This window comes from Drosophila yakuba, chromosome 2L (assembly GCF_016746365.2).
Source record: "Drosophila yakuba strain Tai18E2 chromosome 2L, Prin_Dyak_Tai18E2_2.1, whole genome shotgun sequence".
In the NCBI taxonomy this organism is placed as follows: Eukaryota; Metazoa; Arthropoda; class Insecta; order Diptera; family Drosophilidae; genus Drosophila; species Drosophila yakuba.
The window spans coordinates 9,423,662-9,451,288 of record NC_052527.2 but is presented as its reverse complement, the minus strand read 5'-3'; the positions used below and the strand labels follow the sequence as shown (position 1 = coordinate 9,451,288).

The window sequence follows — 27,627 nt, the reverse complement described above, 5'->3', positions numbered from 1 at the left end:
TATCTTAGTTTAAATGGCGATAGGCGGATAGACAAAAGTACCAAAATATGCGGTCCCTACTGACTGTAATGTTGGAAAATTGATTGCAATGGTAAAGAGACTTACTTTCCTTTGTTATATTTACAAGTTCAGAATAATCCTCGAATTAACTGATTTCAGATCTTGTTTTCCTATTCTTACACACATTGGCACTAACAAAACATTTAGATTCTTGAAACACTTCTTTGGGATTTCGCAGTCAAACTCAACGCGTTCATTGCACATTGCAGACTAAAAATTCTAAAATGAACGGGAGACTATTTTCGAGCAAAGACGGCCTGCACCGCATGGATCGCATCGGATCGGATTGGATGGGTAGGGTATTTATAGCTGTGGCAGGGAGTACTCTGCGCGCAAATTCCTGATAGCAGGGCGGTAGGCGAGGCAATGAACTCATACTCGTATATACTCGTACGTGCGTTACACATAATGGACATTTTCTGCATTTGGGAACCCGGTAATTGCGTGCACACACACTTTTGTGCGGCACTGTGTTTTGTGGGTGGGGGGTGTGGCAGGAAAAGTGCTCAATATGCGTGATCGTGTGTGCTAGTGTCTTGTGCTCTGGTGTGTGAAAAATCTGCGAAGAAAACTACGTATACGCTGGGTGGTATATAGATCAGCTGATCTATCGGTATTAAAACGTGCAAGTTGGTTAATATAGATTTTATTATTATCACTACCATTAGTAGTCTCTGATTACTGGGCTTTTACAAAGGTTAATATCAATTAGTAGAAGGAACTAAGTTACAACAAATCTACATATTTCGTTACGTCTAAGTTAGGTGCTTTTATAAAGGTATAGTAACTTTTTCGTTCAGGTATACAAACTCAAAACATAAGCCTATTGGATGCGTTTAGCAGAAACAACACATACAATACAAACATAATAAAAATGAAAAACTTAAGTAAAACATAAAAAAAATCAAAACATGTTTTCGATTATCAATTTACGTTAGTATATAGGCATTGCATTATCCATTGCCATTATGGCCAGGCCCGGACCAACTTTACGGCGGGCAATTTCCCGGATCTGTTGCTGCTGCTGCCTGCTGCAATGCGTTGCTGCAGCAGCATCCGTTGGTCGGAACCTGGCCACAACAGCAACACGAACGATTGCCGTATAAAAGCCATGAACAAATACCGAAACCACACAGAAAAGCTGCAAAAATTAGAATTATGAATAAACGAAGGCTCAATGTGATGTTCACCTTCTGGCGTTGTTGTTGCAGATCGTTGCTGCTTGTGGTTGTTGTCGTTGTCGTTGTGTTGCTAGTTGTCGATGGCGTTTCAACTGTGGTTGTTGTCGTTACGGTTGTGGTTGTTGTTGTTGTTGTGGTGCGTCGCACCGCACCCGTACTTTCGGTGGGCAACGCCACCTCCTCTTCGCTGCTGCTGCTGCTAATTGTTGTCGTTTCGGTGTGAGTTGCTGCCGGAGTTGTTGCTGCTGCTGCTTCTGGTACTGTTGCACGTGCAACATGGGGCTCTATGGCCGCAACATCCGATGCTGCTGCTGCTGGTGCTGGTGTCTCCGCTGGTGTTGTTGTTTTCGTCGTTAGCTTATCGACTACGGCCGTTGCAACCGGAAGTAGAGCACTGGTTGCTACCAGCGCTGCTGCATGTGTGGCTGTTGCTGCTGCGTTCGCCTTGGCGGACAGCGTGTGAGTTGTGGCGCTTGCCAATTGGATTAGTGCGTTTGCAACGTTAAGGGAACTAGTAGTTGTACTGGGACTGGTTTCAGGGGCTACGACGGGGTCGGGGTCGGGACATGTGGTATTAGTTTCGGTTAGTACAGATTCAACACCCGATATGGCGGGTGCGAGTGGTTCACATTCTAGTTTAACCTGAGGCTGTTCGGCTTCTAGAGCCAGATAAGTACTGTCGTCTCGCCAATGGCCCACACCACCCGGCAGATCGGTGGACCTATACTCCGATGAACAGCTACGGTTCTGACCGTACTGGGCATCGTGCTCGGGCGTGGGGGTCACATTACCACTACTACCGCTACCAGGATCCTTGTCGTTCGGTTTATCATCGTCGTCGTTTGGCTTGCGAATTTCTGGCACAGTCGGTTTACCTCCCTCTTCGTCATCGTCGTCGTCGTCATCGTCGTCACTGTCATGATCGTCCTTGTCTGGTGTTCCAGTATCACCATCCGGCTTTTTAAGATCACCGTCAGGTTTATGCTCCTGGTTCTTGTCTTTGTCGTGTTCCGCTTCGCTACTGGCGACATCAGCACGATTTAGTCTGTCGAACAAATTGTCGGCCAAATCTGCATCAACACTAGCTGGCTGCCAATCGTCCAGATACAGATTCAGACGCAACTGATCGAGGTTGCCAACCGATGGTGCCGTCAATGGTTGGGCGGTAGGAATGATTGGTAATGACGATGCTTCTGGTTCAGTCTTTTCTACAACGCGATCGGTTATCGTGGTCGTCGTGGTTATCACTACAGTTTCTGTAATGCCGTCAGTCTTTTGCTTATCGTCTTGAGTTTCCTGAGCTATCGTCTTGTCTGTAGTTGTCCTTGGCAACAATGCGTAAGCATCGCCTGCCGTTTGCCTATAGTGATTGATAAGTTTGACGAAATCATCCTGACTGAGGTTCCAAAGTAGTTCACTGGGTTCTGTCGGGGATTGAGGTGTTTCAATGATAAGGGTCTCGTCAACTACGGGTTCAATAGGCGATACTACAATGGATTTTTCGACAAGAATTTCTACACTCTTGGTTTCCACCTGAACAGGTTCTTTTTCTACAATAGGATGTGCTGACTTTTCAAGGGTGAGCAGCTGGCTAATGGTGTCAACATCTATACGAATCTTGGGCAAAATATAGGTTTGGTCAAGATAAAGATTAAGAGCAAGGATTTCGGAATTGATTTCAGGTATCGCTTCGGGTTCAATTATCACATAATCTTCTACCAAAGGAACATCTTCTTTGGATTCCTCTAAGTACGGTTCATCCGTTATATTTACCACCTTCAGTTGTTGATATTGTCCGTGCAAAAATTCGTATTCGGGATGCACCTTGAATGAATCGCGATGGAGATTCTCGATAAGGTTCTCCGGCTTAGTTAGTTCGACAGGTACCGGTGGTTCCAGATCCAGCTCATTTTTATGGCTGGTTACCACAGTGGACACATAAGATGTTGCTGGCGATTCATCCTCCACAATAGGTGTATCCTTATGTGTGGTCACCGTTGTGGTCACATATGTTGTTGTCGTTGTTGTTATGTTCTCCGAATCTACAACATCCTTCACAGGCTTTGGCTCCTGGAAGTCGGTAGTTTTGCTCACAACAAGTGTAGACCAATCAGGCGTCTTTTCACTGTCCTTTTGTACATCTGGTGTTGGGAACACCGTTGTCTCGGTTTGGACAATTGCGGACCATGTTGTTGGCTGCTCAGTGGGTGACTTTACCGCGACTTCATCAATACCTCCATCGTCTGGAATAGTTACTTCAATGAGTTGTCTTTCCTCTTGTTTTGTCTCGATTGTTTCAACTGTCGTTGTTGGTTTTTGGCCTGGCTTTAAAGTTGCTGACCAGTAAGATGTCTCACATATAAACGTATCATCTGCTGGAGAGTCAGGAATTACTTTGAAAGGCGCCAGAGGAGTGTTCTTGGTTTCAGTAGTCACAGATTCAATAGGTACATCAACTGTGTCGACTGGTTCTTGAAGCGCATCAACTGCCTCTACAATCTGAGTGTTATTTGTCGCAACATCTTTAAATGGTGCCAAGGGTGTCTCGATACTTGTTACTTCCGTATGTAAATCTGAAACGGCTTCTTCTTCGCTGTCTGAGAAATTCATGGGTTCATCCAAGACATCCATCCACGAGCTTGAAGATTCATCGACGGGAAGACCGGCATATGCAGGTTTCTTTGCTTCTTCAGGTATCTTCACCGGTTCTTGAACATTCTTGGGTTCCTCGGAAATAGCAAGTTCTCTAATGGTTTCGGTAGTTGTAATTGTAGTGGTTACTGTTGTAATGGTCTTGGATTCTTCATCAACCGAAGTTTCAACAATTGGCTTCACCTCGACTACTTCAATCTTTTGTGGCTCAGAAACTGTTTCCTCTTCTTCGTCGGAGAAGTTCATAGGTTCGTCCAAGACATCCATCCACGAGCTAGAAGAGTCATCGACGGGAAGTCCGGCATATGCAGGTTTCTTTGGCTCTGCAGATATCTTCGCCGGTTCTTCAATATTCTTGGTTTCCTCGGAAATAGTATGTTCACTAATGGTTTCAGTAGCTGTTGTTGTGGTAGTAACCGTTGTTATGATCTTTGATTTGTCCACAACCGAATCATCAACAATTGGCTTAACCTCTACTACTTCTTCGACAAGCCTTACTTGCGCTTCTGGCTTAGGAACTGGTTCTTCTTCATCATCGGAGAAGTTCATTGGTTCAGCCAAGACATCCATCCACGAACTAGAAGAGTCATCGACGGGAAGACCAGCATATGCTGGTTTTTTGGGTTCTTCAGGTATCTTCACCGGTTCTTCAACATTCTTGGGTTCCTCGGGAATACCAAGTTCGCTAATGATTTTGGTAGATGTTGTTGTCGTGGTAACTGTTGTAGTGGTTGTGGATTCGCCCACAGTCGACGATTCCACAATTGGTTCAGTCTTTAAAGCTTCTTCGACAAAAATGGCTTCCTTAAGTGGCTCAGAAACTGGTTCATCTTCTAAATTGACAACAAATTTAAATGGAGCAAGGGGAGTTTTGATGACGTCTTCAACGATTGAAGATCCAGTTTCTGCTACTATTTCAGTTGAGGTTTCAGGTCCCAAATTAGATTCTTTATCAGGCTTAGAGGCAATCACTTGATGTCCAGATTTTTCTGCATTGATAAAATCAACCACATCGCTGGCCAACTTTCGCTTAGATTTTGGCTTTGGCTTTTTAGTCTTCGCTTCAGTGGTTTCAAAAGTGATTGGAATGTTCACAGAGTGCTCTATTGTCGATGTCCTTACATCTTCAACGATAGTTGGCTTGGCCTCAACTGGAAGGGGTCGAATTTGTTGAACAGGTTCTGGCACATTATGGGCGGCAATTGCAGCCCATGACATACCAGAGGTATAAGGAGAAGGAGCTGGTGATGGAGACGGTTCCCTTATTTGAACTAATGCACTCTTTTCTTCTACAAATAGTACATCTTCCTTAGGGAGCTGAACATCCTCAGGCGTTTCCGTAGGCTGTTGAGCTAGTACTTTAGGTACCTTGTTCTTCGGCTTCTTTGATTTTTTCTTTTGAGGCTTTTCCTCCAAGTTAGACGTCTGTGATTGTTGCGAACGAGAGCGTGACCGATTTCGTTTCTTTGAAGTAATTTCCAAGAATTCGTGGTCAGTCTCGGATTGCAGTGGAGTTTCAGTGACTACCTCGGTAACACGTATTTGTGGTTTTACGCTGACCCGTGAATGTCTTTCCTGTACTGGTTCTTGCTGCTTTGTTTCTACTGAAGCTGTTTCTTCCTTATACCAAGACTCCAGCGGATCCACATCATCCTCATCTACAAGGTCCTTCCACGATAACTGAGAGGGTTTTTCGGTGTAGTCGCGTGCTTCATCTTCTTCAATTGCGGGAATGATAGGATCCGGGAACTCCAAAAGATCTTCACGAGGCTGTACTTCGTCGAAGATATGTTTTTGTTCACTCTTGATTGGTTCGCTTGCCTCAATTTTCTGATATTTAATGTTTGTATTGTTGATATAACCTGACTTCTTAACAACTTCTGCATAGGTGTCTGATGAACTCCATACTGATGGTTTTGTTGGTGCCGGCAACTGAATTTGGAATTCAGGTGCTGAAGACGCAGGAACTCGTTCGGTTTCCGGAATCTTCTCGTAGACAACAGAAGTTTCAAGATTTTGTTGTTGTTTCTTCTCCTTTTTAGGCTTTTGTTTCTTTTCACCAACGTGAATGGGAAGACTGCTTTCTTGAGGAATGGTGTCTTGAATGTCCACTGGACTTACGATCTCATCGACGGCTTCAGTGACACGGTTTTCAGTAAACGTTGGCGTTAAATCGATGTTATGCGACACTATCGACGACCAAGACAAAGTTTGTCGCTCAGGAGCTGCATCAGTTTCTCCCTGTCGCACGTGGTCTTTTGGAATAGAAATGCTTTCCGCAGTTGGTTGTTGAATAGGCTGCACTATTTTCTTTTCCTTTTTGGGTTTCAGATTCTTGGCTGTATCATTCACAACCGTAGAGAAATTCTGCTCGTGGGCGATAAAGTTGTGAATATCTCCCGATTTCGATTCAACATTCTTTGGAATGGTTTGTGGAACGTCAACAGACTGAGCTACGATAGACGACCATGAAAAGGTATGCGTTTCAGATTTCGGTGCTACATCCTCTTGAACCATGGTTAATCCAACAATAGGTTCAGCAACTGAAACAGGAACATTGGAGTCAATAAACTCTTCAGCACTGTGAACCTTGGGTTTCCTTTCCTTCTTTGGTTTTTGTTTTTTCGGTTTTTCTTCTAAGGGTTTAGGTTCCTCAGTCAAATGGGTCTCTGTTACCTTAGTTGTAACTTCCGTAGTTTGAGAAACGATGGACGACCATGATAGTGGTTGCGATGGAGTTACCTCACTAACTGGAGTGGGTTCCGGTTGTGTCTCAGGCGATACTTCATCAACAACTGTGGTCACCTCAACTACTGGTTCTTCAACAATAGTCACTTCAACTGTGGGTTCAACAATGGCTTCAGGAAGTGGCAACTCAACGATGGGCTCTGGAGCTTCAACCACCTTAGGTTTCTTTTCCTTCTTAGCTTTTTGTTTTTTCGGCTTTTCTTCCAAAGGATTTTGATCTGCAGGTTGTTCAGTGAAACGAGAGTCTGTTGTATTGGTTGTAACTTCTGTGGCTTGAGAAACGATAGACGACCATGATAGTGGTTGCGATGGGGTTACCTCACTAACTGGAGTGGGTTCCGGTTGTGTCTCAGGCGTTACCTCATCAACAACTGTGGTCACCTCAACTACTGGCTCTTCAACGAAAGTCACTTCAACAGTGGGTTCAACAATGGCTTTAGAAACTGTCGGCTCAGCTACAACTACCTTAGACTGCTGTTCCTTCTTTGCTTTTTGTTTTTTCGGTTTTTCTTTTAAGGGTTTGGGTTCTTCAGTCAATTGGGTCTCTGTTACCTTAGTTGTAACTTCCGTAGTTTGAGAAACGATGAACGACCATGATAGAGGTTGCGATGGGGATACCTCACTAACTGGAGTGGGTTCCGGTTGTGTCTCAGGCGTTACTTCATCAACAACTGTGGTCACCTCAACTACTGGTTCTTCAACAATAGTCACTTCAACTGTGGGTTCAACAATGGCTTCAGAAACTGTCGGCTCAAGGATTGGCTCTGAAGCTACAATCACCTTAGGTTTCTTTTCCTTCTTAGCTTTTTGTTTTTTCGGCTTTTCTTCCAAAAGATGTTGATCTTCAGGCTGTTCAGTGAAACGAGTTTCTGTTGTATTTGTCGTAACTTCTGTTGTTTGAGAAACGATAGACGACCATGATAGTGGTTGCGATGGGGTTACCTCACTAACTGGAGTGGGTTCCGGTTGTGTCTCAGGTTTTACTTCATCAACAACTGTGGTCACCTCAACTACTGGTTCTTCAACAATAGTCACTTCAACTGTGGGTTCAACAATGGCTTCAGGAACTGCAGACTCAGCGATGGGCTCTGGAGCTTCAACCACCTTAGGTTTCTTTTCCTTCTTAGCTTTTTGTTTTTTCGGCTTTTCTTCTAATGGTTTGGGTTCTTCAGTCAATTGGGTCTCTGTTACCTTTGTTGTAACTTCCGTAGTTTGAGAAACGATGGACGACCATGATAGTGATTGCGATTCGACTACTTCAGTTGGTTCCGGTTGTTTCTCAGGCGTTACTTCATCAACAACGGTGGTCACCTCAACTACTGGTTCTTCATCAATAGTCACTTCAACTGTGGGTTCAACAATGGCTTCAGGAACTGGCGACTCAACGATGGGCTCTGGAGCTTCAACCACCTTAGGTTTCTTTTCCTTCTTAGCTTTTTGTTTTTTCGGCTTTTCTTCCAAAGGATTTTGATCTTCAGGTTGTTCAGTGAATCGAGAGTCTGTTGTATTGGTTGTAACTTCTGTCGTTTGAGAAACGATAGACGACCATGATAGTGGTTGCGATGGGGTTACCTCACTAACTGGAGTGGGTTCCGGTTGTGTCTCAGGAGTTACTTCATCAACAACTGTGGTCACCTCAACTACTGGTTCTTCAACAATAGTCACTTCAATTGTGGGTTCAACAATGGCTTCAGGAACTGCAGACTCAGCGATGGGCTCTGGAGCTTCAACCACCTTAGGTTTCTTTTCCTTCTTAGCTTTTTGTTTTTTCGGCTTTTCTTCTAATGGTTTGGGTTCTTCAGTCAATTGGGTCTCTGTTACCTTTGGTGTAACTTCCGTAGTTTGAGAAACGATGGACGACCATGATAGTGATTGCGATTCGACTACTTCAGTTGGTTCCGGTTGTGTCTCAGGCGTTACTTCATCAACAACTGGGGTCACCTCAACTACTGGTTCTTCAACAATAGTCACTTCAACTGTGGGTTCAACAATGGCTTCAGGAATTGCAGACTCAACGATGGGCTCTGGAGCTTCAACCACCTTAGGTTTCTTTTCCTTCTTAGCTTTTTGTTTTTTCGGCTTTTCTTCCAAAGGATTTTGATCTTCAGGTTGTTCAGTGAATCGAGAGTCTGTTGTATTGGTTGTAACTTCTGTCGTTTGAGAAACGATAGACGACCATGATAGTGGTTGCGATGGGGTTACCTCACTAACTGGAGTGGGTTCCGGTTGTGTCTCAGGAGTTACTTCATCAACAACTGTGGTCACCTCAACTACTGGTTCTTCAACAATAGTCACTTCAACTGTGGGTTTAACAATGGCTTCAGGAAGTGGTGACTCAACGATGGGCTCTGGAGCTTCAACCACCTTAGGTTTCTTTTCCTTCTTAGCTTTTTGTTTTTTCGGCTTTTCTTCCAAAGGATTTTGATCTTCAGGTTGTTCAGTGAATCGAGAGTCTGTTGTATTGGTTGTAACTTCTGTCGTTTGAGAAACGATAGACGACCATGATAGTGGTTGCGATGGGGTTACCTCACTAACTGGAGTGGGTTCCGGTTGTGTCTCAGGCGTTACTTCATCAACAACTGTGGTCACCTCAACTACTGGTTCTTCAACAATAGTCACTTCAACTGTGGGTTCAACAATGGCTTCAGGAAGTGGTGACTCAACGATGGGCTCTGGAGCTTCAACCACCTTAGGTTTCTTTTCCTTCTTAGCTTTTTGTTTTTTCGGCTTTTCTTCCAAAGGATTTTGATCTTCAGGTTGTTCAGTGAATCGAGAGTCTGTTGTATTGGTTGTAACTTCTGTCGTTTGAGAAACGATAGACGACCATGATAGTGGTTGCGATGGGGTTACCTCACTAACTGGAGTGGGTTCCGGTTGTGTCTCAGGAGTTACTTCATCAACAACTGTGGTCACCTCAACTACTGGTTCTTCAACAATAGTCACTTCAATTGTGGGTTCAACAATGGCTTCAGGAACTGCAGACTCAGCGATGGGCTCTGGAGCTTCAACCACCTTAGGTTTCTTTTCCTTCTTAGCTTTTTGTTTTTTCGGCTTTTCTTCTAATGGTTTGGGTTCTTCAGTCAATTGGGTCTCTGTTACCTTTGTTGTAACTTCCGTAGTTTGAGAAACGATGGACGACCATGATAGTGATTGCGATTCGACTACTTCAGTTGGTTCCGGTTGTGTCTCAGGCGTTACTTCATCAACAACTGGGGTCACCTCAACTACTGGTTCTTCAACAATAGTCACTTCAACTGTGGGTTCAACAAAGGCTTCAGGAATTGCAGACTCAACGATGGGCTCTGGAGCTTCAACCACCTTAGGTTTCTTTTCCTTCTTAGCTTTTTGTTTTTTCGGCTTTTCTTCCAAAGGATTTTGATCTTCAGGTTGTTCAGTGAATCGAGAGTCTGTTGTATTGGTTGTAACTTCTGTCGTTTGAGAAACGATAGACGACCATGATAGTGGTTGCGATGGGGTTACCTCACTAACTGGAGTGGGTTCCGGTTGTGTCTCAGGAGTTACTTCATCAACAACTGTGGTCACCTCAACTACTGGTTCTTCAACAATAGTCACTTCAACTGTGGGTTTAACAATGGCTTCAGGAAGTGGTGACTCAACGATGGGCTCTGGAGCTTCAACCACCTTAGGTTTCTTTTCCTTCTTAGCTTTTTGTTTTTTCGGCTTTTCTTCCAAAGGATTTTGATCTTCAGGTTGTTCAGTGAATCGAGAGTCTGTTGTATTGGTTGTAACATCTGTCGTTTGAGAAACGATAGACGACCATGATAGTGGTTGCGATGGGGTTACCTCACTAACTGGAGTGGGTTCCGGTTGTGTCTCAGGCGTTACTTCATCAACAACTGTGGTCACCTCAACTACTGGTTCTTCAACAATAGTCACTTCAACTGTGGGTTCAACAATGGCTTCAGGAAGTGGTGACTCAACGATGGGCTCTGGAGCTTCAACCACCTTAGGTTTCTTTTCCTTCTTAGCTTTTTGTTTTTTCGGCTTTTCTTCTAATGGTTTGGGTACTTCAGTCAATTGGGTGTCTGTTACCTTTGTTTCAACTTCCGTAGTTTGAGAAACGATGGACGACCATGATAGTGATTGCGATTCGACTACTTCAGTTGGTTCCGGTTGTGTCTCAGGCGTTACTTCATCAACTACTGGTTCTTCAACAATAGTCACTTCAACTGTGGGTTCAACAAGGGCTTCAGGAACTGCAGACTCAACGATGGGCTCTGGAACTTCAAGCACCTTAGGTTTCTTTTCCTTCTTAGCTTTTTGTTTTTTCGGCTTTTCTTCCAAAGGATTTTGATCTTCAGGTTGTTCAGTGAAACGAGAGTCTGTTGTATTGGTTGTAACTTCTGTGGTTTGAGAAACGATAGAAGACCATGATAGTGGTTGCGGTTGGGTTACCTCACTAACTGGAGTGGGTTCCGGCTGTGTCTCAGGCGTTACTTCATCAACAACTGTGGTCACCTCAACTACTGGTTCTTCAACAATAGTCACTTCAACTGTGGGTTCAACAATGGCTTCAGGAGCTGCAGACTCAACAATGGGCTCTGGAACTTCAAGCACCTTAGGTTTCTTTTCCTTCTTAGCTTTTTGTTTTTTCGGCTTTTCTTCCAAAGGATTTTGATCTTCAGGTTGTTCAGTGAAACGAGAGTCTGTTGTATTGGTTGTAACTTCTGTGGTTTGAGAAACGATAGACGACCATGATAGTGGTTGCGGTTGGGTTACCTCACTAACTGGAGCGGGTTCCGGTTGTGTCTCAGGCGTTACTTCATCAACAACTGTGGTCACCCCAACTACTGGGTCTTCAACAATAGTCACTTCAACTGTGGGTTCAACAATGGCTTCAGGAATTGCAGACTCAACGATGGGCTCTGGAGCTTCAACCACCTTAGGTTTCTTTTCCTTCTTAGCTTTTTGTTTTTTCGGCTTTTCTTCCAAAGGATTTTGATCTTCAGGTTGTTTATTTGTTGTAACTTCTGTGGTTTGAGAAACGATAGACGACCAAGATAGCGGATGCGATGGGACTACCTCACTAACTTCAGTTGATTCCTGTTGTGTCTTAGGGGTTATTTCATCAACAATTGTGGTGACCTCACCTTCTGGTTCTCCAACAAAAGTCACTTGTTCTATATTAGACGATTTCTTTACTTTCCTTAGTTGTCGTTTCTTTAATTTGTCATTTACAGCCGTTGAAAAGATTTGCTCATTACTTATGAACTCCTGCACTGTTTTTGATGTATGAGGATCGTCTGAATTTTTGGATATTTTACTTTCAGTAATTGTAGGAGGTTCTGTCACAGTCTGTGAGACAATAGATGACCATGACATGGGTTGAATGGTAGAACTTTCTAAAACTGGCTGAAGTTTTGGTTCGTCCTGTGTTTTCGGATTTTCGCGCATGGTAGTATTATTAACATGCGGTTCTAAAACTACTTTATCGAAAGATTCCGTTTTATTGGATTTGATTTCCTTCTTTGATTTTTGTTTCGTAATGTTATCCATCCTTAAGGTGCGGCCTTCATGAGAAATAAATTTGTTTATTTCTTGCGATTGATGGAACCCTGGTTCAAGAGCTTTAATATCATGGTCGGCTGGTTGAGTCATTTTTGTAATGGGTTCCTGAACACCTTGTCGGACAATTGACGACCACAAAGTGCTATCGGAACTGGGTACGTTTGTAGGAGCGTTATCATCCAAAATGTCATCGACCATTGTTGACAAAGATGTTGTTGTCTCGCTCTTGGGAGATTCTTGTTCAATTGGTATAATTTCGTCTGTAGGCGTAGCGCCTTTCTTCTTTTTTAACGATGGTTCTTTCTTCACAATTTTTGTAATTGAAGTTACTGGAAGTTTAGCAGGCTCTTTCGTTTTTTGTCCCTTAACTACATTTAATTCAGTTGGGACTTCCACATTATTCTTTTCTAAACTTATAAAGTCCACAGTGTGACGCAACACATCAGCATATGACGAATGCAGTTCCCACATATTAGATGTTGGCTCGACTACTTTATTCGAGAGCGTTACCTCATATGGCTTAGAAACTGTATCCACTGTATTAGGCAGTTCCTCGGAAATAGCAGGTTCGCCAACGGTTTCGGTAACTGTAGTTGTGGTGGTAACTATTGTAGTGATCTTTGATTTGTCAACAGTTGGCTTAACCTCGACAACTTCATCGACGTGCGTTACTTTCCTTTCTGGCTCAGGAACTGGTTTCTCTTCATCATCAGAGAAGTTCATGGGTTCATCCAAGACATCCATCCACGAGCTAGAAGAGTTATCGACGGGAAGTCCGGCATATGCAGGTTTCTTTGCTTCTTCAGGTATCATAACCGGTTCTTGAACATTTTTGGGTTCATCGGGAATAGCAAGTTCTCCAATGGTTTCGGTAGTTGTAATTGTAGTGGTAACTGTTGTAATGGTCTTGGATTCTTCATCCACCGAAGTTTCAACAATTGGCTTCACCTCGATTACTTCAATCTTTTGTGGCTCAGAAACTGGTTCCTCTTCATCGTCAGAGAAGTTCATAGGTTCGTCCAAGACATCCATCCACGAGCTAGAAGAGTCATCGACGGGAAGTCCGGCATACGCAGGTTTCTTTGGTTCTTCAGGTAACTTCACCGGTTCTTGAATATTCTTGGTTTCCTCGGGAATAGCAAGTTCTCCAATGGTTTCGGTAGTTGTAATTGTGGTGGTAACTGTTGTAATGGTCTTGGATTCTTCATCCACCGAAGTTTCAACAATTGGCTTCACCTCGACTACTTCAATCTTTTGTGGCTCAGAAACTGGTTCCTCTTCATCGTCGGAGAAGTTCATAGGTTCGTCCAAGACATCCATCCACGAGCTAGAAGAGTCATCGACGGGAAGTCCGGCATATGCAGGTTTCTTTGCTTCTTCAGGTATCTTAACCGGTTCTTGAACATTTTTGGGTTCATCGGGAATAGCAAGTTCTCCAATGGTTTCGGTAGTTGTAATTGTAGTGGTAACTGCTGTAATGGTCTTGAATTCTTCATCCACCGAAGTTTCAACAATTGGCTTCACCTCAACTACTTCATCCTTTTGTGGCTCAGGAACTGGTTCCTCTTCATCGTCGGAGAAGTTCATAGGTTCGTCCAAGACATCCATCCACGAGCTAGAAGATTCATCGACAGGAAGACCGGCATATGCAGGTTTCTTTGGTTCTTCGGGTATCTTCACTGGTTCTTGAACATTCTTTGGTTCCTCGGGAATAGCAAGTTCTCCAATGGTTTCGGAAGTTGTAATTGTAGTGGTAACTGTTGTAATGGTCTTGGATTCTTCATCAACCGAAGTTTCAACAATTGGCTTCACCTCGACTACTTCTTCGACGAGCGTTACTTGCCTCTCCGGCTCAGGAACTGGTTCCTCTTCATCGTCAGAGAAGTTCATGGGTTCATCCAAGACATCCATCCATGAGCTAGAAGAATCATCGACGGGAAGACCGGCATATGCAGGTTTCATTGGTTCTTCGGGTATCTTCACTGGTTCTTCCACATTCTTTGGTTCCTCGGGAATAGCAAGTTCTCCAATGGTTTCGGTAGTTGTAATTGTAGTGGTAACTGTTGTAATGGTCTTGGATTCTTTATCAACCGAAGTTTCAACAATTGGCTTCACCTCGACTACTTCAACCTTTTGTGGCTCAGAAACTGGTTCCTCTTCATCGTCGGAGAAGTTCATAGGTTCATCCAAGACATCCATCCACGAGCTAGAAGAATCATCGACGGGAAGACCGGCATATGCAGGTTTCTTTGGTTCTTCAGGTATCGTAACCGGTTCTTGAACATTCTTGGGAATAGCAAGTTCTCCAATGGTTTCGGTAGTTGTGATTGTGGTGGTAACTGTTGTAATGGTCTTGGATTCTTCATCCACCGAAGTTTCAACAATTGGCTTCACCTCGACTACTTCATCCTTTTGTGGCTCAGGAACTGGTTCCTCTTCATCGTCGGAGAAGTTCATAGGTTCGTCCAAGACATCCATCCACGAGCTAGAAGATTCATCGACAGGAAGACCGGCATATGCTGGTTTCTTTGGTTCTTCAGATTTCTTAACCGGTTCTTGAACATTTTTGGGTTCATCGGGAATAGCAAGTTCTCCAATGGTTTCGGTAGTTGTAATTGTGGTGGTAACTGTAATGGTCTTGGTTTCTTCATCCACCGAAGTTTCAACAATTGGCTTCACCTCGACTACTTCAACCTTTTGTGGCTCAGAAACTGGTTCCTCTTCATCGTCGGAGAAGTTCATAGGTTCATCCAAGACATCCATCCACGAGCTAGAAGAGTCATCGACGGGAAGACCGGCATATGCAGGTTTCTTAGGTTCTGCAGGTTTCTTCACCGGTTCTTCAATTTGCTTACTTTCCAGGGGAATTGCAGTTTCGCTAATAGACTCCGTTGATACTGTTGTGGTGGTTACCGTTGTAATCGTTCTGGATTCATTTTTAATTGAAACTTGAGGAGTACGGCTCGAAGAGTCAATAACTGGCTTAGATAAAGTAATATATTCAGCAACCAAGTCTTCCTTTGGAGACTCAACGGTCGTTTCTTCTTCTGTATTCGTTGTGACACCTGGTTCTTTCTTTATTTCACTTTCTGTCGGCTCAAAAAAGATGTTTGGTTTTTCGTCACAGGTTGTTTGTATTTCTTGGATGGTTTTAATAATCTTATTAATGTTGGCTTCGTCTCCATTCTCATGAGGAAGAGGAATTTCTATTTCGTCTTCGATAAGCTCTTTCCACGATTTTCGTTCAAAAACTATGTTGTCTGCCCCATTGTCGATTAGAGGGGTATTTTCTACATCCTTTTGAACAGGTTCTTTCAAAGGTTCCTCCAATTTTGGAGCAATTCTTGGTTGGGTATTGCCACTCGACCTTTTCACAGGCACTTCCGGAGCTCGTCTAATACTTTCAGCTTCAATAAAATCAGTGACTTCATGACTAACCACAGATGACCAGGAATGACCACCTTCTTTTCTTTGTGGAGATAAAGCATGATCTTTTGTGTGCTTCTCAATTCGATCGGCTCTTATTTGTTGTTTTACCCGTTCTGCTTGTTTCAGCTTAGTTTCCTGTTTGGCCTTTGGTTTCAAGTCTGTCATATGATCAATTTGACTGGCGATTTTAGCCCAAGTAATTGTATTCTCATCAATAGGCTGTAATACCTCAACCACATCACTTTCCTCTGAAGTCGAATGAACAACAATGGGTTCACGAGTTTCCTTTTTGTTATTAAGCTTGGTGGTGTTTTCGGACTGAGGCTTGCCCTGAGGTTTTGAAATTTTACGTTCTTTCCGTGGTTGCACTTCCTTAGGCTCCTCTTTAAGAATTTCAACTGGCTTCTTGCGAGAAGCAATGTCATCAACCCATTCGCCTGGTTTCTTTACCAGGGAGGCCCAAGAGAAGGAGTTTTCTGAGTTTTCGATAGATTTAACTTCTTTCACTTCTACCTCGCAATCCACAACTATTTCATCCGAAGGTTCACTGCTTATTACATCTTCGGGCTCAGAAACGGGATTTGGTTTTTTAGTTTCCTTCTGTTTCTTGGGCTTATGTGGCTTTTTATTGTCCTTTTTGGTTGGTTCTTTTACATCAGGCAACGGGGCGACAGCGGTTTTAATGTGAGTAACAGTGTTGTCAATCCATTCACCTGGTCTCTTCACAAGTGAGGCCCAGGAGAATGCGCTGCTACTCTCTAGCTTCTCGACAATTTCTGGCTCCGGTTTTGCCTCTACTGGTGCAGGTATAGCTTCAACTGGCTCAGGCACAGTTTCGGGTTGCTCGTCTTCAGATGTAGTTGAAACGGGGTCTACAATAGGTTTCTTAGACTTCTTTGTCTTCTTCGACTTAATGGTCTTCTTGGGCTCTTCCTTTTCTTTCTGGCTATGTTTTTCTCTCGTTGTGGCAGCTGTGTGTGAGCTCTGTTTCTGAACTACGGTTGCATCTGACCACTCGCCGGGTCTTCGCACAAGGGCTGACCATGTCAGCTCGGGTGCGCTGGAAACATCCCTTTCGTCGGAAGACGGCTCTTTAGAACTTTCTGTTGTTGGTTTGGATAATTCGCTTTCTGTCGTAGGCTTAGACTGCTCACTGTCGCTACTTGGCTTAGATTTGTCGCTTTCGGTGCTTGGTGAGGAAATTTCAATACTCTTTTCTGGCTGGCCCTTCGCTGGCTTCGACTTTTTCTTCCGCTCTTGGGACTTAGTATTTACCATGGCTGGCTTTTGCAGGATTTCTTTATGTAACTCAGTAGATGGGACATCAGCTATAACTCCGGAGTTGAGTAGCACATCAGCATACGATTTACCATCCCGGTTCTTGTTCCAAACATTCTCCACTTCTTCAACTATTTGTATCGGTTCTGCAACACTTTTTTCTTGAGCAGGTTGGACATCAACAATTTGTTCTTGTATTTCTACCTTCTTGTTTTGCCGCTTTGAGGGTTTTGCCTTTTTAGGTTTTTGATGTAGCGCAATTGTTTGTTCCGACCTGTTCCGGGGAATGAATTCGTTGTATACTCTTTCATTCGCAAGGAACGTATGCGTTTGGTCGGAGAAGGTATGTCTCAAATAAGATGGAGTAAACTCAGGTGCGTCCGCCGATAAGGTTGAAATAAATCCAATATTTCCAGTATTAGAAATGGTGTCCTCCAAAACGCTTGACCACGTGTCAATAGGCTCCTCTAAAGGCTTCTCTAAATGACTGACTTCTTCTACTACATTAATTAATGTCTGCGGTTCATCTGGTGCGGGAACCTCTTCGACAGGAAGGACGTTCTTCTCAGTATCAGTTAGATTGGTTGATGTAACAGTTGTGGTCGTAACAGTTGTAATTGTCTTGGTTTCATCTATTACAGGAGCTTCAACAATTGGCTTAACCTCGCAAACTTCTTTGACAACTTCTTTTTTGGGCTCAGTAATTGGTTCCTCTTCCTCGTCAGAGAAGTTCATAGGTTCATCCAAAACGTCCATCCACGAGCTTGAAGAGTCATCGACGGGAAGACCGGCATATGCAGGTTTCTTGGGTTCTTCAGGTATCTTCACCGGTTCTTCCACATTCTTGGGTTCCTCGGAAATAGCAAGTTCGCTAATGGTTTCGGTAGTTGTTGTAGTAGTGGTAATTGTTGTAATCGTCTTGGATTCGTCCACAACCGAATCTTCAACCGTTGGCTTAACCTCGACTACTTCTTCGACGAGCGTTATTTGCCTCTCTGGCTCAGGAACTGGTTCCTCTTCGTCGTCAGAGAAGTTCATGGGTTCATCCAAGACATCCATCCATGAGCTAGAAGAGTCATCGACGGGAAGACCGGCATATGCAGGTTTCTTAGGTTCTTCGGGTATCTTCACTGGTTCTTGAACATTCTTTGGTTCCTCGGGAATAGCAAGTTCTCCAATGGTTTCGGTAGTTGTGATTGTAGTGGTAACTGTTGTAATGGTCTTGGATTCATCCTCAACCGAATCTTCAACAGTTGGCTTAACCTCGACTACTTCTTCGACGAGCGTTACTTGCCTCTCCGGCTCAGGAACTGGTTCCTCTTCATCGTCAGAGAAGTTCATGGGTTCATCCAAGACATCCATCCACGAGCTAGAAGATTCATCGACGGGAAGACCGGCATATGCAGGTTTCTTAGGTTCTTTGGGTATCTTCACTGGTTCTTGAACATTTTTTGGTTCCTCGGGAATAGCAAGTTCTCCAATGGTTTCGGTAGTTGTAATTGTAGTGGTAACTGTTGTAATGGTCTTGGATTCTTCATCAACCGAAGTTTCAACAATTGGCTTCACCTCGACTACTTCAACCTTTTGTGGCTCAGAAACTGGTTCCTCATCATCGTCAGAGAAGTTCATGGGTTCATCCAAGACATCCATCCACGAGCTAGAAGAGTCATCCACGGGAAGACCGGCATATGCAGGTTTTTTGGGTTCTTCAGGTATCTTCACTGGTTCTTGAACATTTTTGAGTTCCTCGGAAATAGCGAGTTCCCCAATGGTTTCGGTAGTTATTGTTGTGGTGGTCACTGTTGTAATGGTCTTGGACTCGTCCACGACCGCATCTTCAACAATTAGCTTATCCTCGACTACTTCTTCAACAAGAGTTTCCTTTTGTAGCTCAGAATCTATTTCCTCTTCATCCTCAGAGAAGTTCATAGGTTCATCCAGAACATCCATCCACGAGCTAGAAGAGTCATCAACAGGAAGACCGGCATATGCCGGCTTTTTGGGTTCTTCCGATTTCTTTTCAGGTATAGGAATTTCGCTCACAGACTCGGTCGTTATTGTTGTGGTGGTTTCAGTTGTGATGTTCGTCGTCTGGTCTACAATTGGAGTTTCAGTTATTGGCTTTGGCTCGACGAATTCTTCGATTAGTTCTGCGTCCTTTTGTGACTCAGGATGAACTGCTTCAGTTTTCTTGGGCTCTTCAGGAATATAAGATTCTATAATCTGTTGTTCTTTTTGGTCTGGTACGTCAGCTGTTGTGTGATCTTCTTCAGCTCTGGATGCTTCCTGAAGCTCATAAGCTTGAAGCGTTTTCTGTTTGGCTTCCGCCTTACTAAGGGACAGTATGTCGAATTTGGGAATCTCGAAGTGGTATATAGCTGGAACATTTGCTGCTTGTTGGTCTACATTTGAAATCTGCGTTATTGTTGAACCCACGTCTGTGACGGTAGACTCTGTTTTTGTTTCGGTGTCAATGATAAAGCTTACCGACTTTGGTGGCAATACAGGTTCAGGTTCGATAGGGTTTACCTGCTCAGCTGCTTTAGTTTTAGAATTAATTATGTGATAATTACCCTCAGCAATAGTAAGTTTGGATATGTCAAATTTGGGAACTTCAAATATTTTGTTCACAGGGGAAAGTTTCTCAATATTAGTGATTATACTTAAAGTGCTTACCGTGTTAGCCACAAATGCTTCAGCAATTAATGCGCTTGGTTTATCAGGAACAATTTCATTAGCGATATTAGTAGGAGGAGGACTTGACTGAGTTTCACATGGATTTTCTACTGGCACTTCTTCTTGGGTGGAAACAGGGACAACTGCTATTGACTCATGGTAAAGAATATCGGAATTGTTTTGTTCGATTAACTTAAAGCTTGAGATTAGGGACGAGTCTTCAGAAATGTTGAGAAGCAATTTCTCTGCCTCTGGAACAGGGATCGGCTTAGTATCTACATCGACGTCATCAGTTGTTGAAACAAGGGGTGCTTCGGAAACTATTTCTACTTCTACAGTCGGGGCAATAGGGTCCTTCTTAACTGAGGATTCAACGACATCTGTAAGTTTTTCAACTACTGAGACAACAATAGGAGCCTCGTTACCTTTGCTTTCTTCTAAAATGACCTGAACCGTTTCTTGCTTAATAAACTCTTCAGGAATGGCGGGGCGCTTCTTTTTATCTTTCTTAGACAATTTCTTTTGAATGTCCTCGAAAAGTTTCTGCTCTTCACGGCTAAGTTCTGCAGTATTACTATCGGGTAAAACTGTTGGGGTCGCTTTTAGTTCGTCTAAATTGGTAGAATGATCATCTATCTTAAGAATGGGATCTGGCTTCAATTCTATTGGTTCTGGAACTTCAGACTTGGACAATTCAACTACTTCAATCACGGAATTTTCATTACTTTCGGCTGCTCTTTGCAGGGATTCCACATTTTCAGTCACAGTCTCGGTCACCCGAAGACTAACCTCCGGAAAATCAAGATGCATTTTCACAATAGGTGTCTTCAGCTTCTCTTCATGGGTAATAAGGGAAATTTTTTGAACTGTGCCTGGTGGATATGCACCGTCAATGCCTTCTCCCACGAAAAGAACATTTGTGCCATCTTCGGTTTCGAAGCTTCGTCGTTGCGTAGTCGTTAGTATCGTGTTCTTGGTAGTCGTCGTAGTAGTGGTAATACTATCCGTCTCGTTAATGGCCCCATTAGTCTTGCTTGTAACAACTTGCTGTTCAGCAAGCTTCGGCAAATCCACTGTGCTTGTTTCAATGCCAATAACCTTGACCCCTGTCGGACTGTCTTTCAATCCTAACTGAATACTGGCACCCAAATTATCTAGCTTAAGTTCGGAACTAGGCGTCACAGCAGGGGAGGTTGACCTCGAGGAAATCAGTGGACTAATTGGTCTTTGATCGGGCATCTCAATGCTTGAAGTCACGATCACATCACTTGGTGTCTCGCTTTCCGTAAGATGAATACGTCCGTCATTGGAAATCCTCTTTGTTATGCGCATCGTTCGAATCGTCGTAGTTTTGATAATTGCACCATCGATTTGGCTGGATGTGGTTGAAGTATCGCTCGGAACTTCTGAAAAAGCTGGCGAAAGTTCTCGGACTGTCACTGGGTCACTGGCAGTGCTGGTCTCCTCAGTTGTTGTTTCTCCATCTTCATTCAGCTTTTTCACGATCTTCGTAGTACGCACAGTTGTTGTCTTAGTCACACCCCCACTAGCCTCCTCTACAGGCTCTTCTGCTTCCGTTTTTTCAGTCTCCGACTGTGGAGCATCAACGACCACACCAACAGTTTGTTCCGTGTTTTGGGTAACCTTTTTAACAATTTTCGTTGTTCGAACAATTGTTGTCTTGACAACATCACCAACCTCAGAAGATTCTGGCTCAGATGTCGTAGTTTCTTCAATTGGATAACTGCTCTCAAATTCCGCGATAGCTGGAACCTCCGTGACGGTTTTTATTGGCGTTGTATATTTATCAGTCGCATTCTGTTCTGCGCTAATAAAGTCCACTATTGAGGACTTTTCTTGACTAGCCTGGGAATATTTATTAGCTGTCGCAGTGACTAGGAGCTTGTCCTCAACTCCAATAGGGGCCACCGGAACTTCTGGCAGTTCGACGGTTTCAATTACACCCAAAACAGTTTGGTTTTCTGGTTCAACCGGATCAACAGGAACATCCGGTAGCTTAAGGATTTCTTGTTCATTTTCGGTGACAGTCTTTGTCACAGCCTTTGTAGTTCGCGTAGTTGTGGTCTTGGTTATACCCTCGCTGTTCGACTCGGTTGTAACCGATTCAGCTACTACAGGTGCATCTTGAATGGCTGTTTCCACAATTGGTAGAGAGACTTCTGGCTCACTGCTGGTCTCGCTCACATTTTCGCTTTCATTGCAAATCTTCTTGACAATTTTGGTGGTGCGCACTATAGTAGTTTTAACTACACCACCCTCCTCAGACTCAATATCAACTGGAGGCGAAACAGTGGATGTCACTTCCAGTGATGGTTCCTCTTTGCTTTCATCTACCTTGGGAGATATAATTGTTTTGGTGGTTGTGGTTTTTGTTGTTTTAACCACGCCTTCATCGCTAATTTCACGGCTATTTAACTCTGATTTCTCAATCTTGGCAGGTTCTAATGCTTCTTCCGCCAAATCGTAAGATCCCAAAGACGAGGGTGCATCTGAATACGTCGAAGACACCATCTCCTGACTTTCTTGCTGATTGTTTGAGATTTTCTTTACGATTTTGGTTGTACGAATAACTGTAGTCTTAATGAGGCCACTATCATCGCTGACAGTGGTCTGCTCCGACGAAAGAGTTTGATTATTATCTGTTGTAATTGCACTTGTTATGTTCAGGGGCTCTGTGATTTCTTGTTGCGGCTCGGTGATTTCTTGTTGGGGCTCTGTGATTTCTTGTTGTGGCTCGACAATTTCGACAACCTTCGTTTCGATAACCGTTTCTGGTTTGTTCTCCAATAATTTTTGCTTCTTCTCCTTTCTCGAAGGCTTTTGTGGCTTATTTTGCTTCTTCACAGCCACAACTTCTTCGGAAACTTCAGGTTCAGGCTTTTCCTCGATCAACTTCTGCGATTCAGGTTGCGTTATTTCCTCAGCTTGTTTGATAACTTCCTCAACCACATTATGGGCAGCATCCTTTATGACATCCAACGAAGTGACCACTGTGGTAGGCAGTAGTGTAACGTCGCGTTCCACCTCGGGTTCATCCTCAAAGACCTCCTCAACTATTTCCTCTCCGTCTTCGGTGATGCGTTTCAAGATGCGCTTTGTCTTTGTGATAACAGTCTTGGTTATCGATCCCTGCTGCACGATTGTATCCTGGGCTGTAGCGAATCCTGTCACATCGATGGGCACCTCATTGGTGGTGGTCTCGATTGTTGGTAGGTTGTACTGCTCAACGCAGATGTTCTCTTCAGGCAAATCATCAATGACATCTTCCTCAACAATCTCCTCCTTACCATCTACAATTCGCTTCACAATGCGCTTGGTAATATGCTTAGTTATTGTTCGCGTTGTGATAGTTGTAGTTCCACTTTCCGTTGAAATGGTATTAGTCGATGTGGTAACCGTGGGCTCGCCTTCAATAATGGTCTCGGTTATATTGGAGGGTGCAACCTCATTGGTAGACTTCGTAACAGTTTCAGTAGTTGTAAGTGATGAATCTGAAAAACCATTTTCATATTGAACTGTCACCTTTTCTTCTTCTAATGTTGTTTCAGGAACTGTTTCTGATAACGTTTCAACTTTTTCAACTGTTTCCTGAATAGAAACTGTAGGCTCCGTAATATTTTCAGTGCTCTCCACCGATGCCAAGGAAATTTTAATTTCTTCCTTAGGTTCCTTCTTAGAACGTTTTTTGTCCTTTTTCGTTGGCACTGCAGGAGTGGCCTCGAAATGAACAGCCGGTTCCACATTTTCTGTAACAGTGACCGAGGTCTCAACCACTTTTTTAGTCTGTTTCTTTTCCTTTTTCGAAGAAGGAGCAGGAGCTTCTTGTTGCTTTACTTGAGAAACATCGGTTGTTTCAATCACAGTTGGTGTTACTACTTCCTTTTCGATAACAGTCTCAATTGGCTTCATAATCACTTCTTGCTCAACAACTGTCTTGGACTGCTTCTTGTCCTTCTTCGAAGGCGCCGCCGGGGTAAGCGTCTTTGCCAACTCTACATTCTCAGTTACGGCTGGTTTGAGAACCTCCTTTTCAACTACCGTCTCGACCACGGTTTTCGTTTGTTTTCCCTGTGTCTTTGGAACATCAGCTGGCTTGGCAGTCTCCTTTTCAATAGCAAGTTCTTTTGCTATGGCGGTATCAACCTCCTTAACATGACTCTTGATTTGTTTTTTCTCTTTTCTGGTCGGAGCGACTGGTGCCACTTCAACTGGCTTTTGTTTCTTTTCTCTCTTCGAGGGAACTGGAATTGGTTCTACAGGCTCAACAGATGGTTCAACGATTTTCTTTATCACAGTTCTTTCAACCACAGTTTCCGTTTTCTCTACAGAGGGAAGGGCCGATTGCGTATCTTTCTTAGATGGCACTGAGATAGCGGCGGCTGATTCAACCCCATTATCAGTGGACTTCTTTGGCTTCTTTGATTTTCTTGGCTTTGGCTCAGGCTTTGAAGTCTCTTCAACTACAGGATTGGATACCGGAGCATCAACCACTTTCGTTTCCACCAAGGCAACACCATTTGTATCAGGAGACTGTGGTTTTTTACCCGTCCTACCATCTTTCCTGGTACTCTGTTTAATCGGTAGTGGTTCCGGTTGAGTTTCGTGCCTCACTCTTTTAAGTCGCGAGGTTCGTGAGTCCACATTGTCGATCTTGTGTTCCCATGCCGATGATTTCTCGACATGTCGTGCTGGTTGGGAAGTCTTATTGGTAAAAGTAGTGGTACTGATAGTACCAGTCTGTTCCGTCTTGCGTTGCAAAGGCGGCGAGGACGTAAGGCGCACTGGGGTCGGTTGCTGACTGGATGGCTGGAAAACTGGATGTTCTTTGTGGTGGAGACCGAAGAGGACTTCGGCGTAAGTGCTGCCTGTGCTAATGTCCTGGGGCCGGACCTGTTGGTTGCTTCGCCTCTGCGGCTGGGGGTGCACCACGACAGTTGTGGGCACTTCTATGGGGATCTGTGGGATATCTGGTACCGCGATGACTTCCTGAGTCTGCTGCGTTATCACAGTTGGCTGTGTCTGTTCGGAGACCGTTGATGTCTCTGTTACATAAGTGGTTGTCGTAATGGTTTGTTGAGTACGGACTTGCGACTGAGTCTCGACTTGGGTCTGTGGTGCATGTGGTTCATCCAATGGTATAGTTTCAATGGCATCAACCTCGAATTGACCAAATGTGATATCAGGTCGCGGTTCATCCAGCTCAAGTTCCTGTGGCTCTACAGGTCGCAGCATTTGAACATGCTCTTCAATATAGTACGGCTCGCTCTCGACCACAGTGACAAGAGGTTGGATTTGCTGGGTGCTGGTGGTCAGGGGTTCTGCACTCTGTTGAACGATCGATGCCAGTGTGGTAACAACGCGATCCAGCACGCTGTTGCCTGTCGTCGAGGGAAGAGTGTTCTCAACGCGATATGGATCAAGCAGATATGTCTGCTCCACTGTTTCCTGCGGGTATTCTTGCATAGGTTCGACTTGCTGCTGCTGTGAATATTCCTGCGAGTAATCCGCCGCTTGCTGTGCGTAGTATATTTGATTTGGCTCTGCCGGATAAACCGTGGAATAGGCCTCCGTCTGAGGCACCGGCTGATAGTAGCCTGCTAATAGCTGATACTGCGTAGTGGCTGGTGGTACAGCTACTTGTTGATACTGTATGGGATACTGCATCTGCATTATCTGCTCGTAGTAGTTCTGTGGAGGCTGCTGCTGCTGCTGATGCTGTGGATCCGTCGCAGATCCCGTGACATAGCCCCACTGACCGCTATCGGCCACGTTTTCGTACATAGTCTGATACAACTGCGGATCGGGCTGCAAGTAGGTGGCTGCAATTTCTTCGGCAGTCATGGGTGCTTCGTATTGGCTGGCGGGCTTCTGTTCCTGTTGCTGGGGAGTAGAATAGTCAAGTAATGTGCTCGTTTCGGTGATGTACTGTTCCAGCTGTGGTTGCTGTTGCGGCGTTTCCTTGATGGGCTCTGGATCAGCTTGTGGTATATAAATACTGCCTGACACTTCTGCGCTGGCATCCACAACATCCTGAATGGTCAATTCGGAACGGCCTTGAACTGCCTGAGCGGCCTGCTGTTCGGCCCTGATCCGCTCCAGCTCCAGTCCCCGAAGAACTTCAGCGTAGGAAGTCGATCCTGGTACCCACATGGGGCTGCGGGATCTAGTCCGGTCATCAGCAGGCAAGAAGAGTTGTTCCTGTTCTTGTGCTTGCTGTGGTGGCTCCAATTGAATCTCGATCGAGGGCTGTTGAGAGGCTTCCACTGGATGGGGCTGTTGAGGTCGGCGTCTGGGAGATCGACCACGGCGTTCTGGCCGCGGTGGCTGAAGCTTCTTACCCGCTTTCGCATGGTGATGTTGGTGTCTCTGCTCGCTTTCGATGAACTGGGTGTTGGGGTTGGTTGTCGTTATCGTTGTCGTTGTCGTAGCTGTGATAGGAACCGTGTTTGAGGTATATTCGCTGGGTGGTGTGACCTGTTCGTGGTGCTCATAGATCTCTGTGGGTATGGTGCTGCCACCGCCATTGAACTCGATTCGCTCTTGGCTTAGATCGTCATCCCCGTGCGTACTTCTCGAAGTCGTTGTCTTGGTTGTGGTAGTCTTAATGGTTGTAATAGTGGTCCGGTTCTGAGTATCGTTCGATTGTTGCTGCCGAGTCGTTGTGGTCGTTGTCGTCGTGGAGGGGTCTCGTTCTGTTCGGGGATTGGTTACCGATTCATTACCGCTGCTTACCGGACTCGCATGTCCCGACAGCACTTCAGCATAGGTTAGACCCACTGCCGCCGTTGGCTTCATAAGCAACGAGACAGTCGATGAAGTGGTCACCACTGAATGGGGATCCAGCGCATAGGACTTTCGAGCGGTCGCATCGTAGACTTGCTGCATGCCATCGATTGATTCTCGCATTGCCTAATTGTTCATCATCACGGTTCACATATCAGAGTGAGAGAAAGTGGGAGAGATGGGGGGAAGATTTGCCAAAAACGTTAGCTTTGATATGATTGCAGGGGTTTGAAAGTGGGGGACTCAAGGCTAAGCTACCTAAGAGTTACAAGAATCCTAACTCCCTCATAAATTATACTCGTAAGGGGCTTGCGTTTTAAAAATATAATTCGGTAATTTAATTTATTCTTTAAAATAGTATATATATATATATATATATAGTATATAGATAATTGTAAATTCTTAAACACGGGTCATGTTTCATTGATTAGAGTAGTGACGGCAGTTGACAGTTGTACCGAAGCCACCGTTCCTGGGAGAAGGAGATCGGTGGCAGGGGCAAACGGAAGACGCCGGGGTGGCTGCTTTGGCTTTGATCTAGTCCTAGATTGGCTTTATCTTATGGTTAAGGGTGTGGCATCCTAAATCTCTAGCTTGGCATCGTCCGGCGTGCCGCGATGTATTAACAACTTGATGCGCTCATTACGTGCAGTTATTTTCGAATGCAGATTTTTGACACGTTCCCGGCATGCCTATTGTTCATACATAGGGTATAGATGGTGCATGTTTTTGAAAGAGTTCGAATGGTTGGCGTGAGAGCAGAGATTTGTATATATATATATAGAGAAGAAATACAAGAGATGTCAGCGTATATATTGAGATTCGTTTATGGTAATTCAAAGACAGCGAGCACATCATACGCCATGGGATAGATACAGGAAAAGCAACCATTCACCATGTTCGATATTTCGTTTTAATAGAAGAAGTAAGCAGTACCCATGTTTATATATGTGTGTGAGATAAGGGGTTGTTTATTCAATGGGGGGGGTTAATGGTAGTTACATGGGAATTTGGCAGATTTGGATTAATCACCGGTTTGTAAGTAGCGTAACAAGCAAGCGAGCAAAGCCCAAGATAAGTTGTAATTGGTTTAATATATGATTAGTAAGAACAATGTTTATGAAGTGTGTTTAATAATTTGCATGTTTGTTTTTTGATTGTTTTCAGCGCAACGACACCAGGATTTTTGTTTATATTCAACAAAAGTTACGTAGAGAAAAGATAAAAAGAAATACAATTGTCAAAAATAAAATACCAAAACAAATTATAA

At 44.1% G+C, this 27,627-nt stretch overlaps 1 protein-coding gene across 27 annotated transcripts in view; it reads right to left on the bottom strand.

Annotated features, from left to right (window-relative positions):
• The window catches only part of LOC6527578 (nesprin-1), a 103,898-nt gene that overhangs the window by 19,909 nt on the left and 56,362 nt on the right, over nt 1–27,627 (bottom strand). For 10 of the 27 annotated variants that reach the window (XM_039370781.2, XM_039370773.2, XM_039370769.2 and 7 more), the window contains one exon: nt 1,251–26,483. The exons of 8 other annotated variants lie outside the window; for them this stretch is intronic. In XM_039370781.2, coding sequence (XP_039226715.1) covers nt 1,251–26,483 — 25,233 coding nt within the window. Of the gene's footprint in view, nt 1–1,250; nt 27,050–27,627 lie in introns of those variants that run through there. 9 more of the 27 variants (XM_039370785.2, XM_039370787.2, XM_039370793.2 and 6 more) reach the window with 7 other exon arrangements.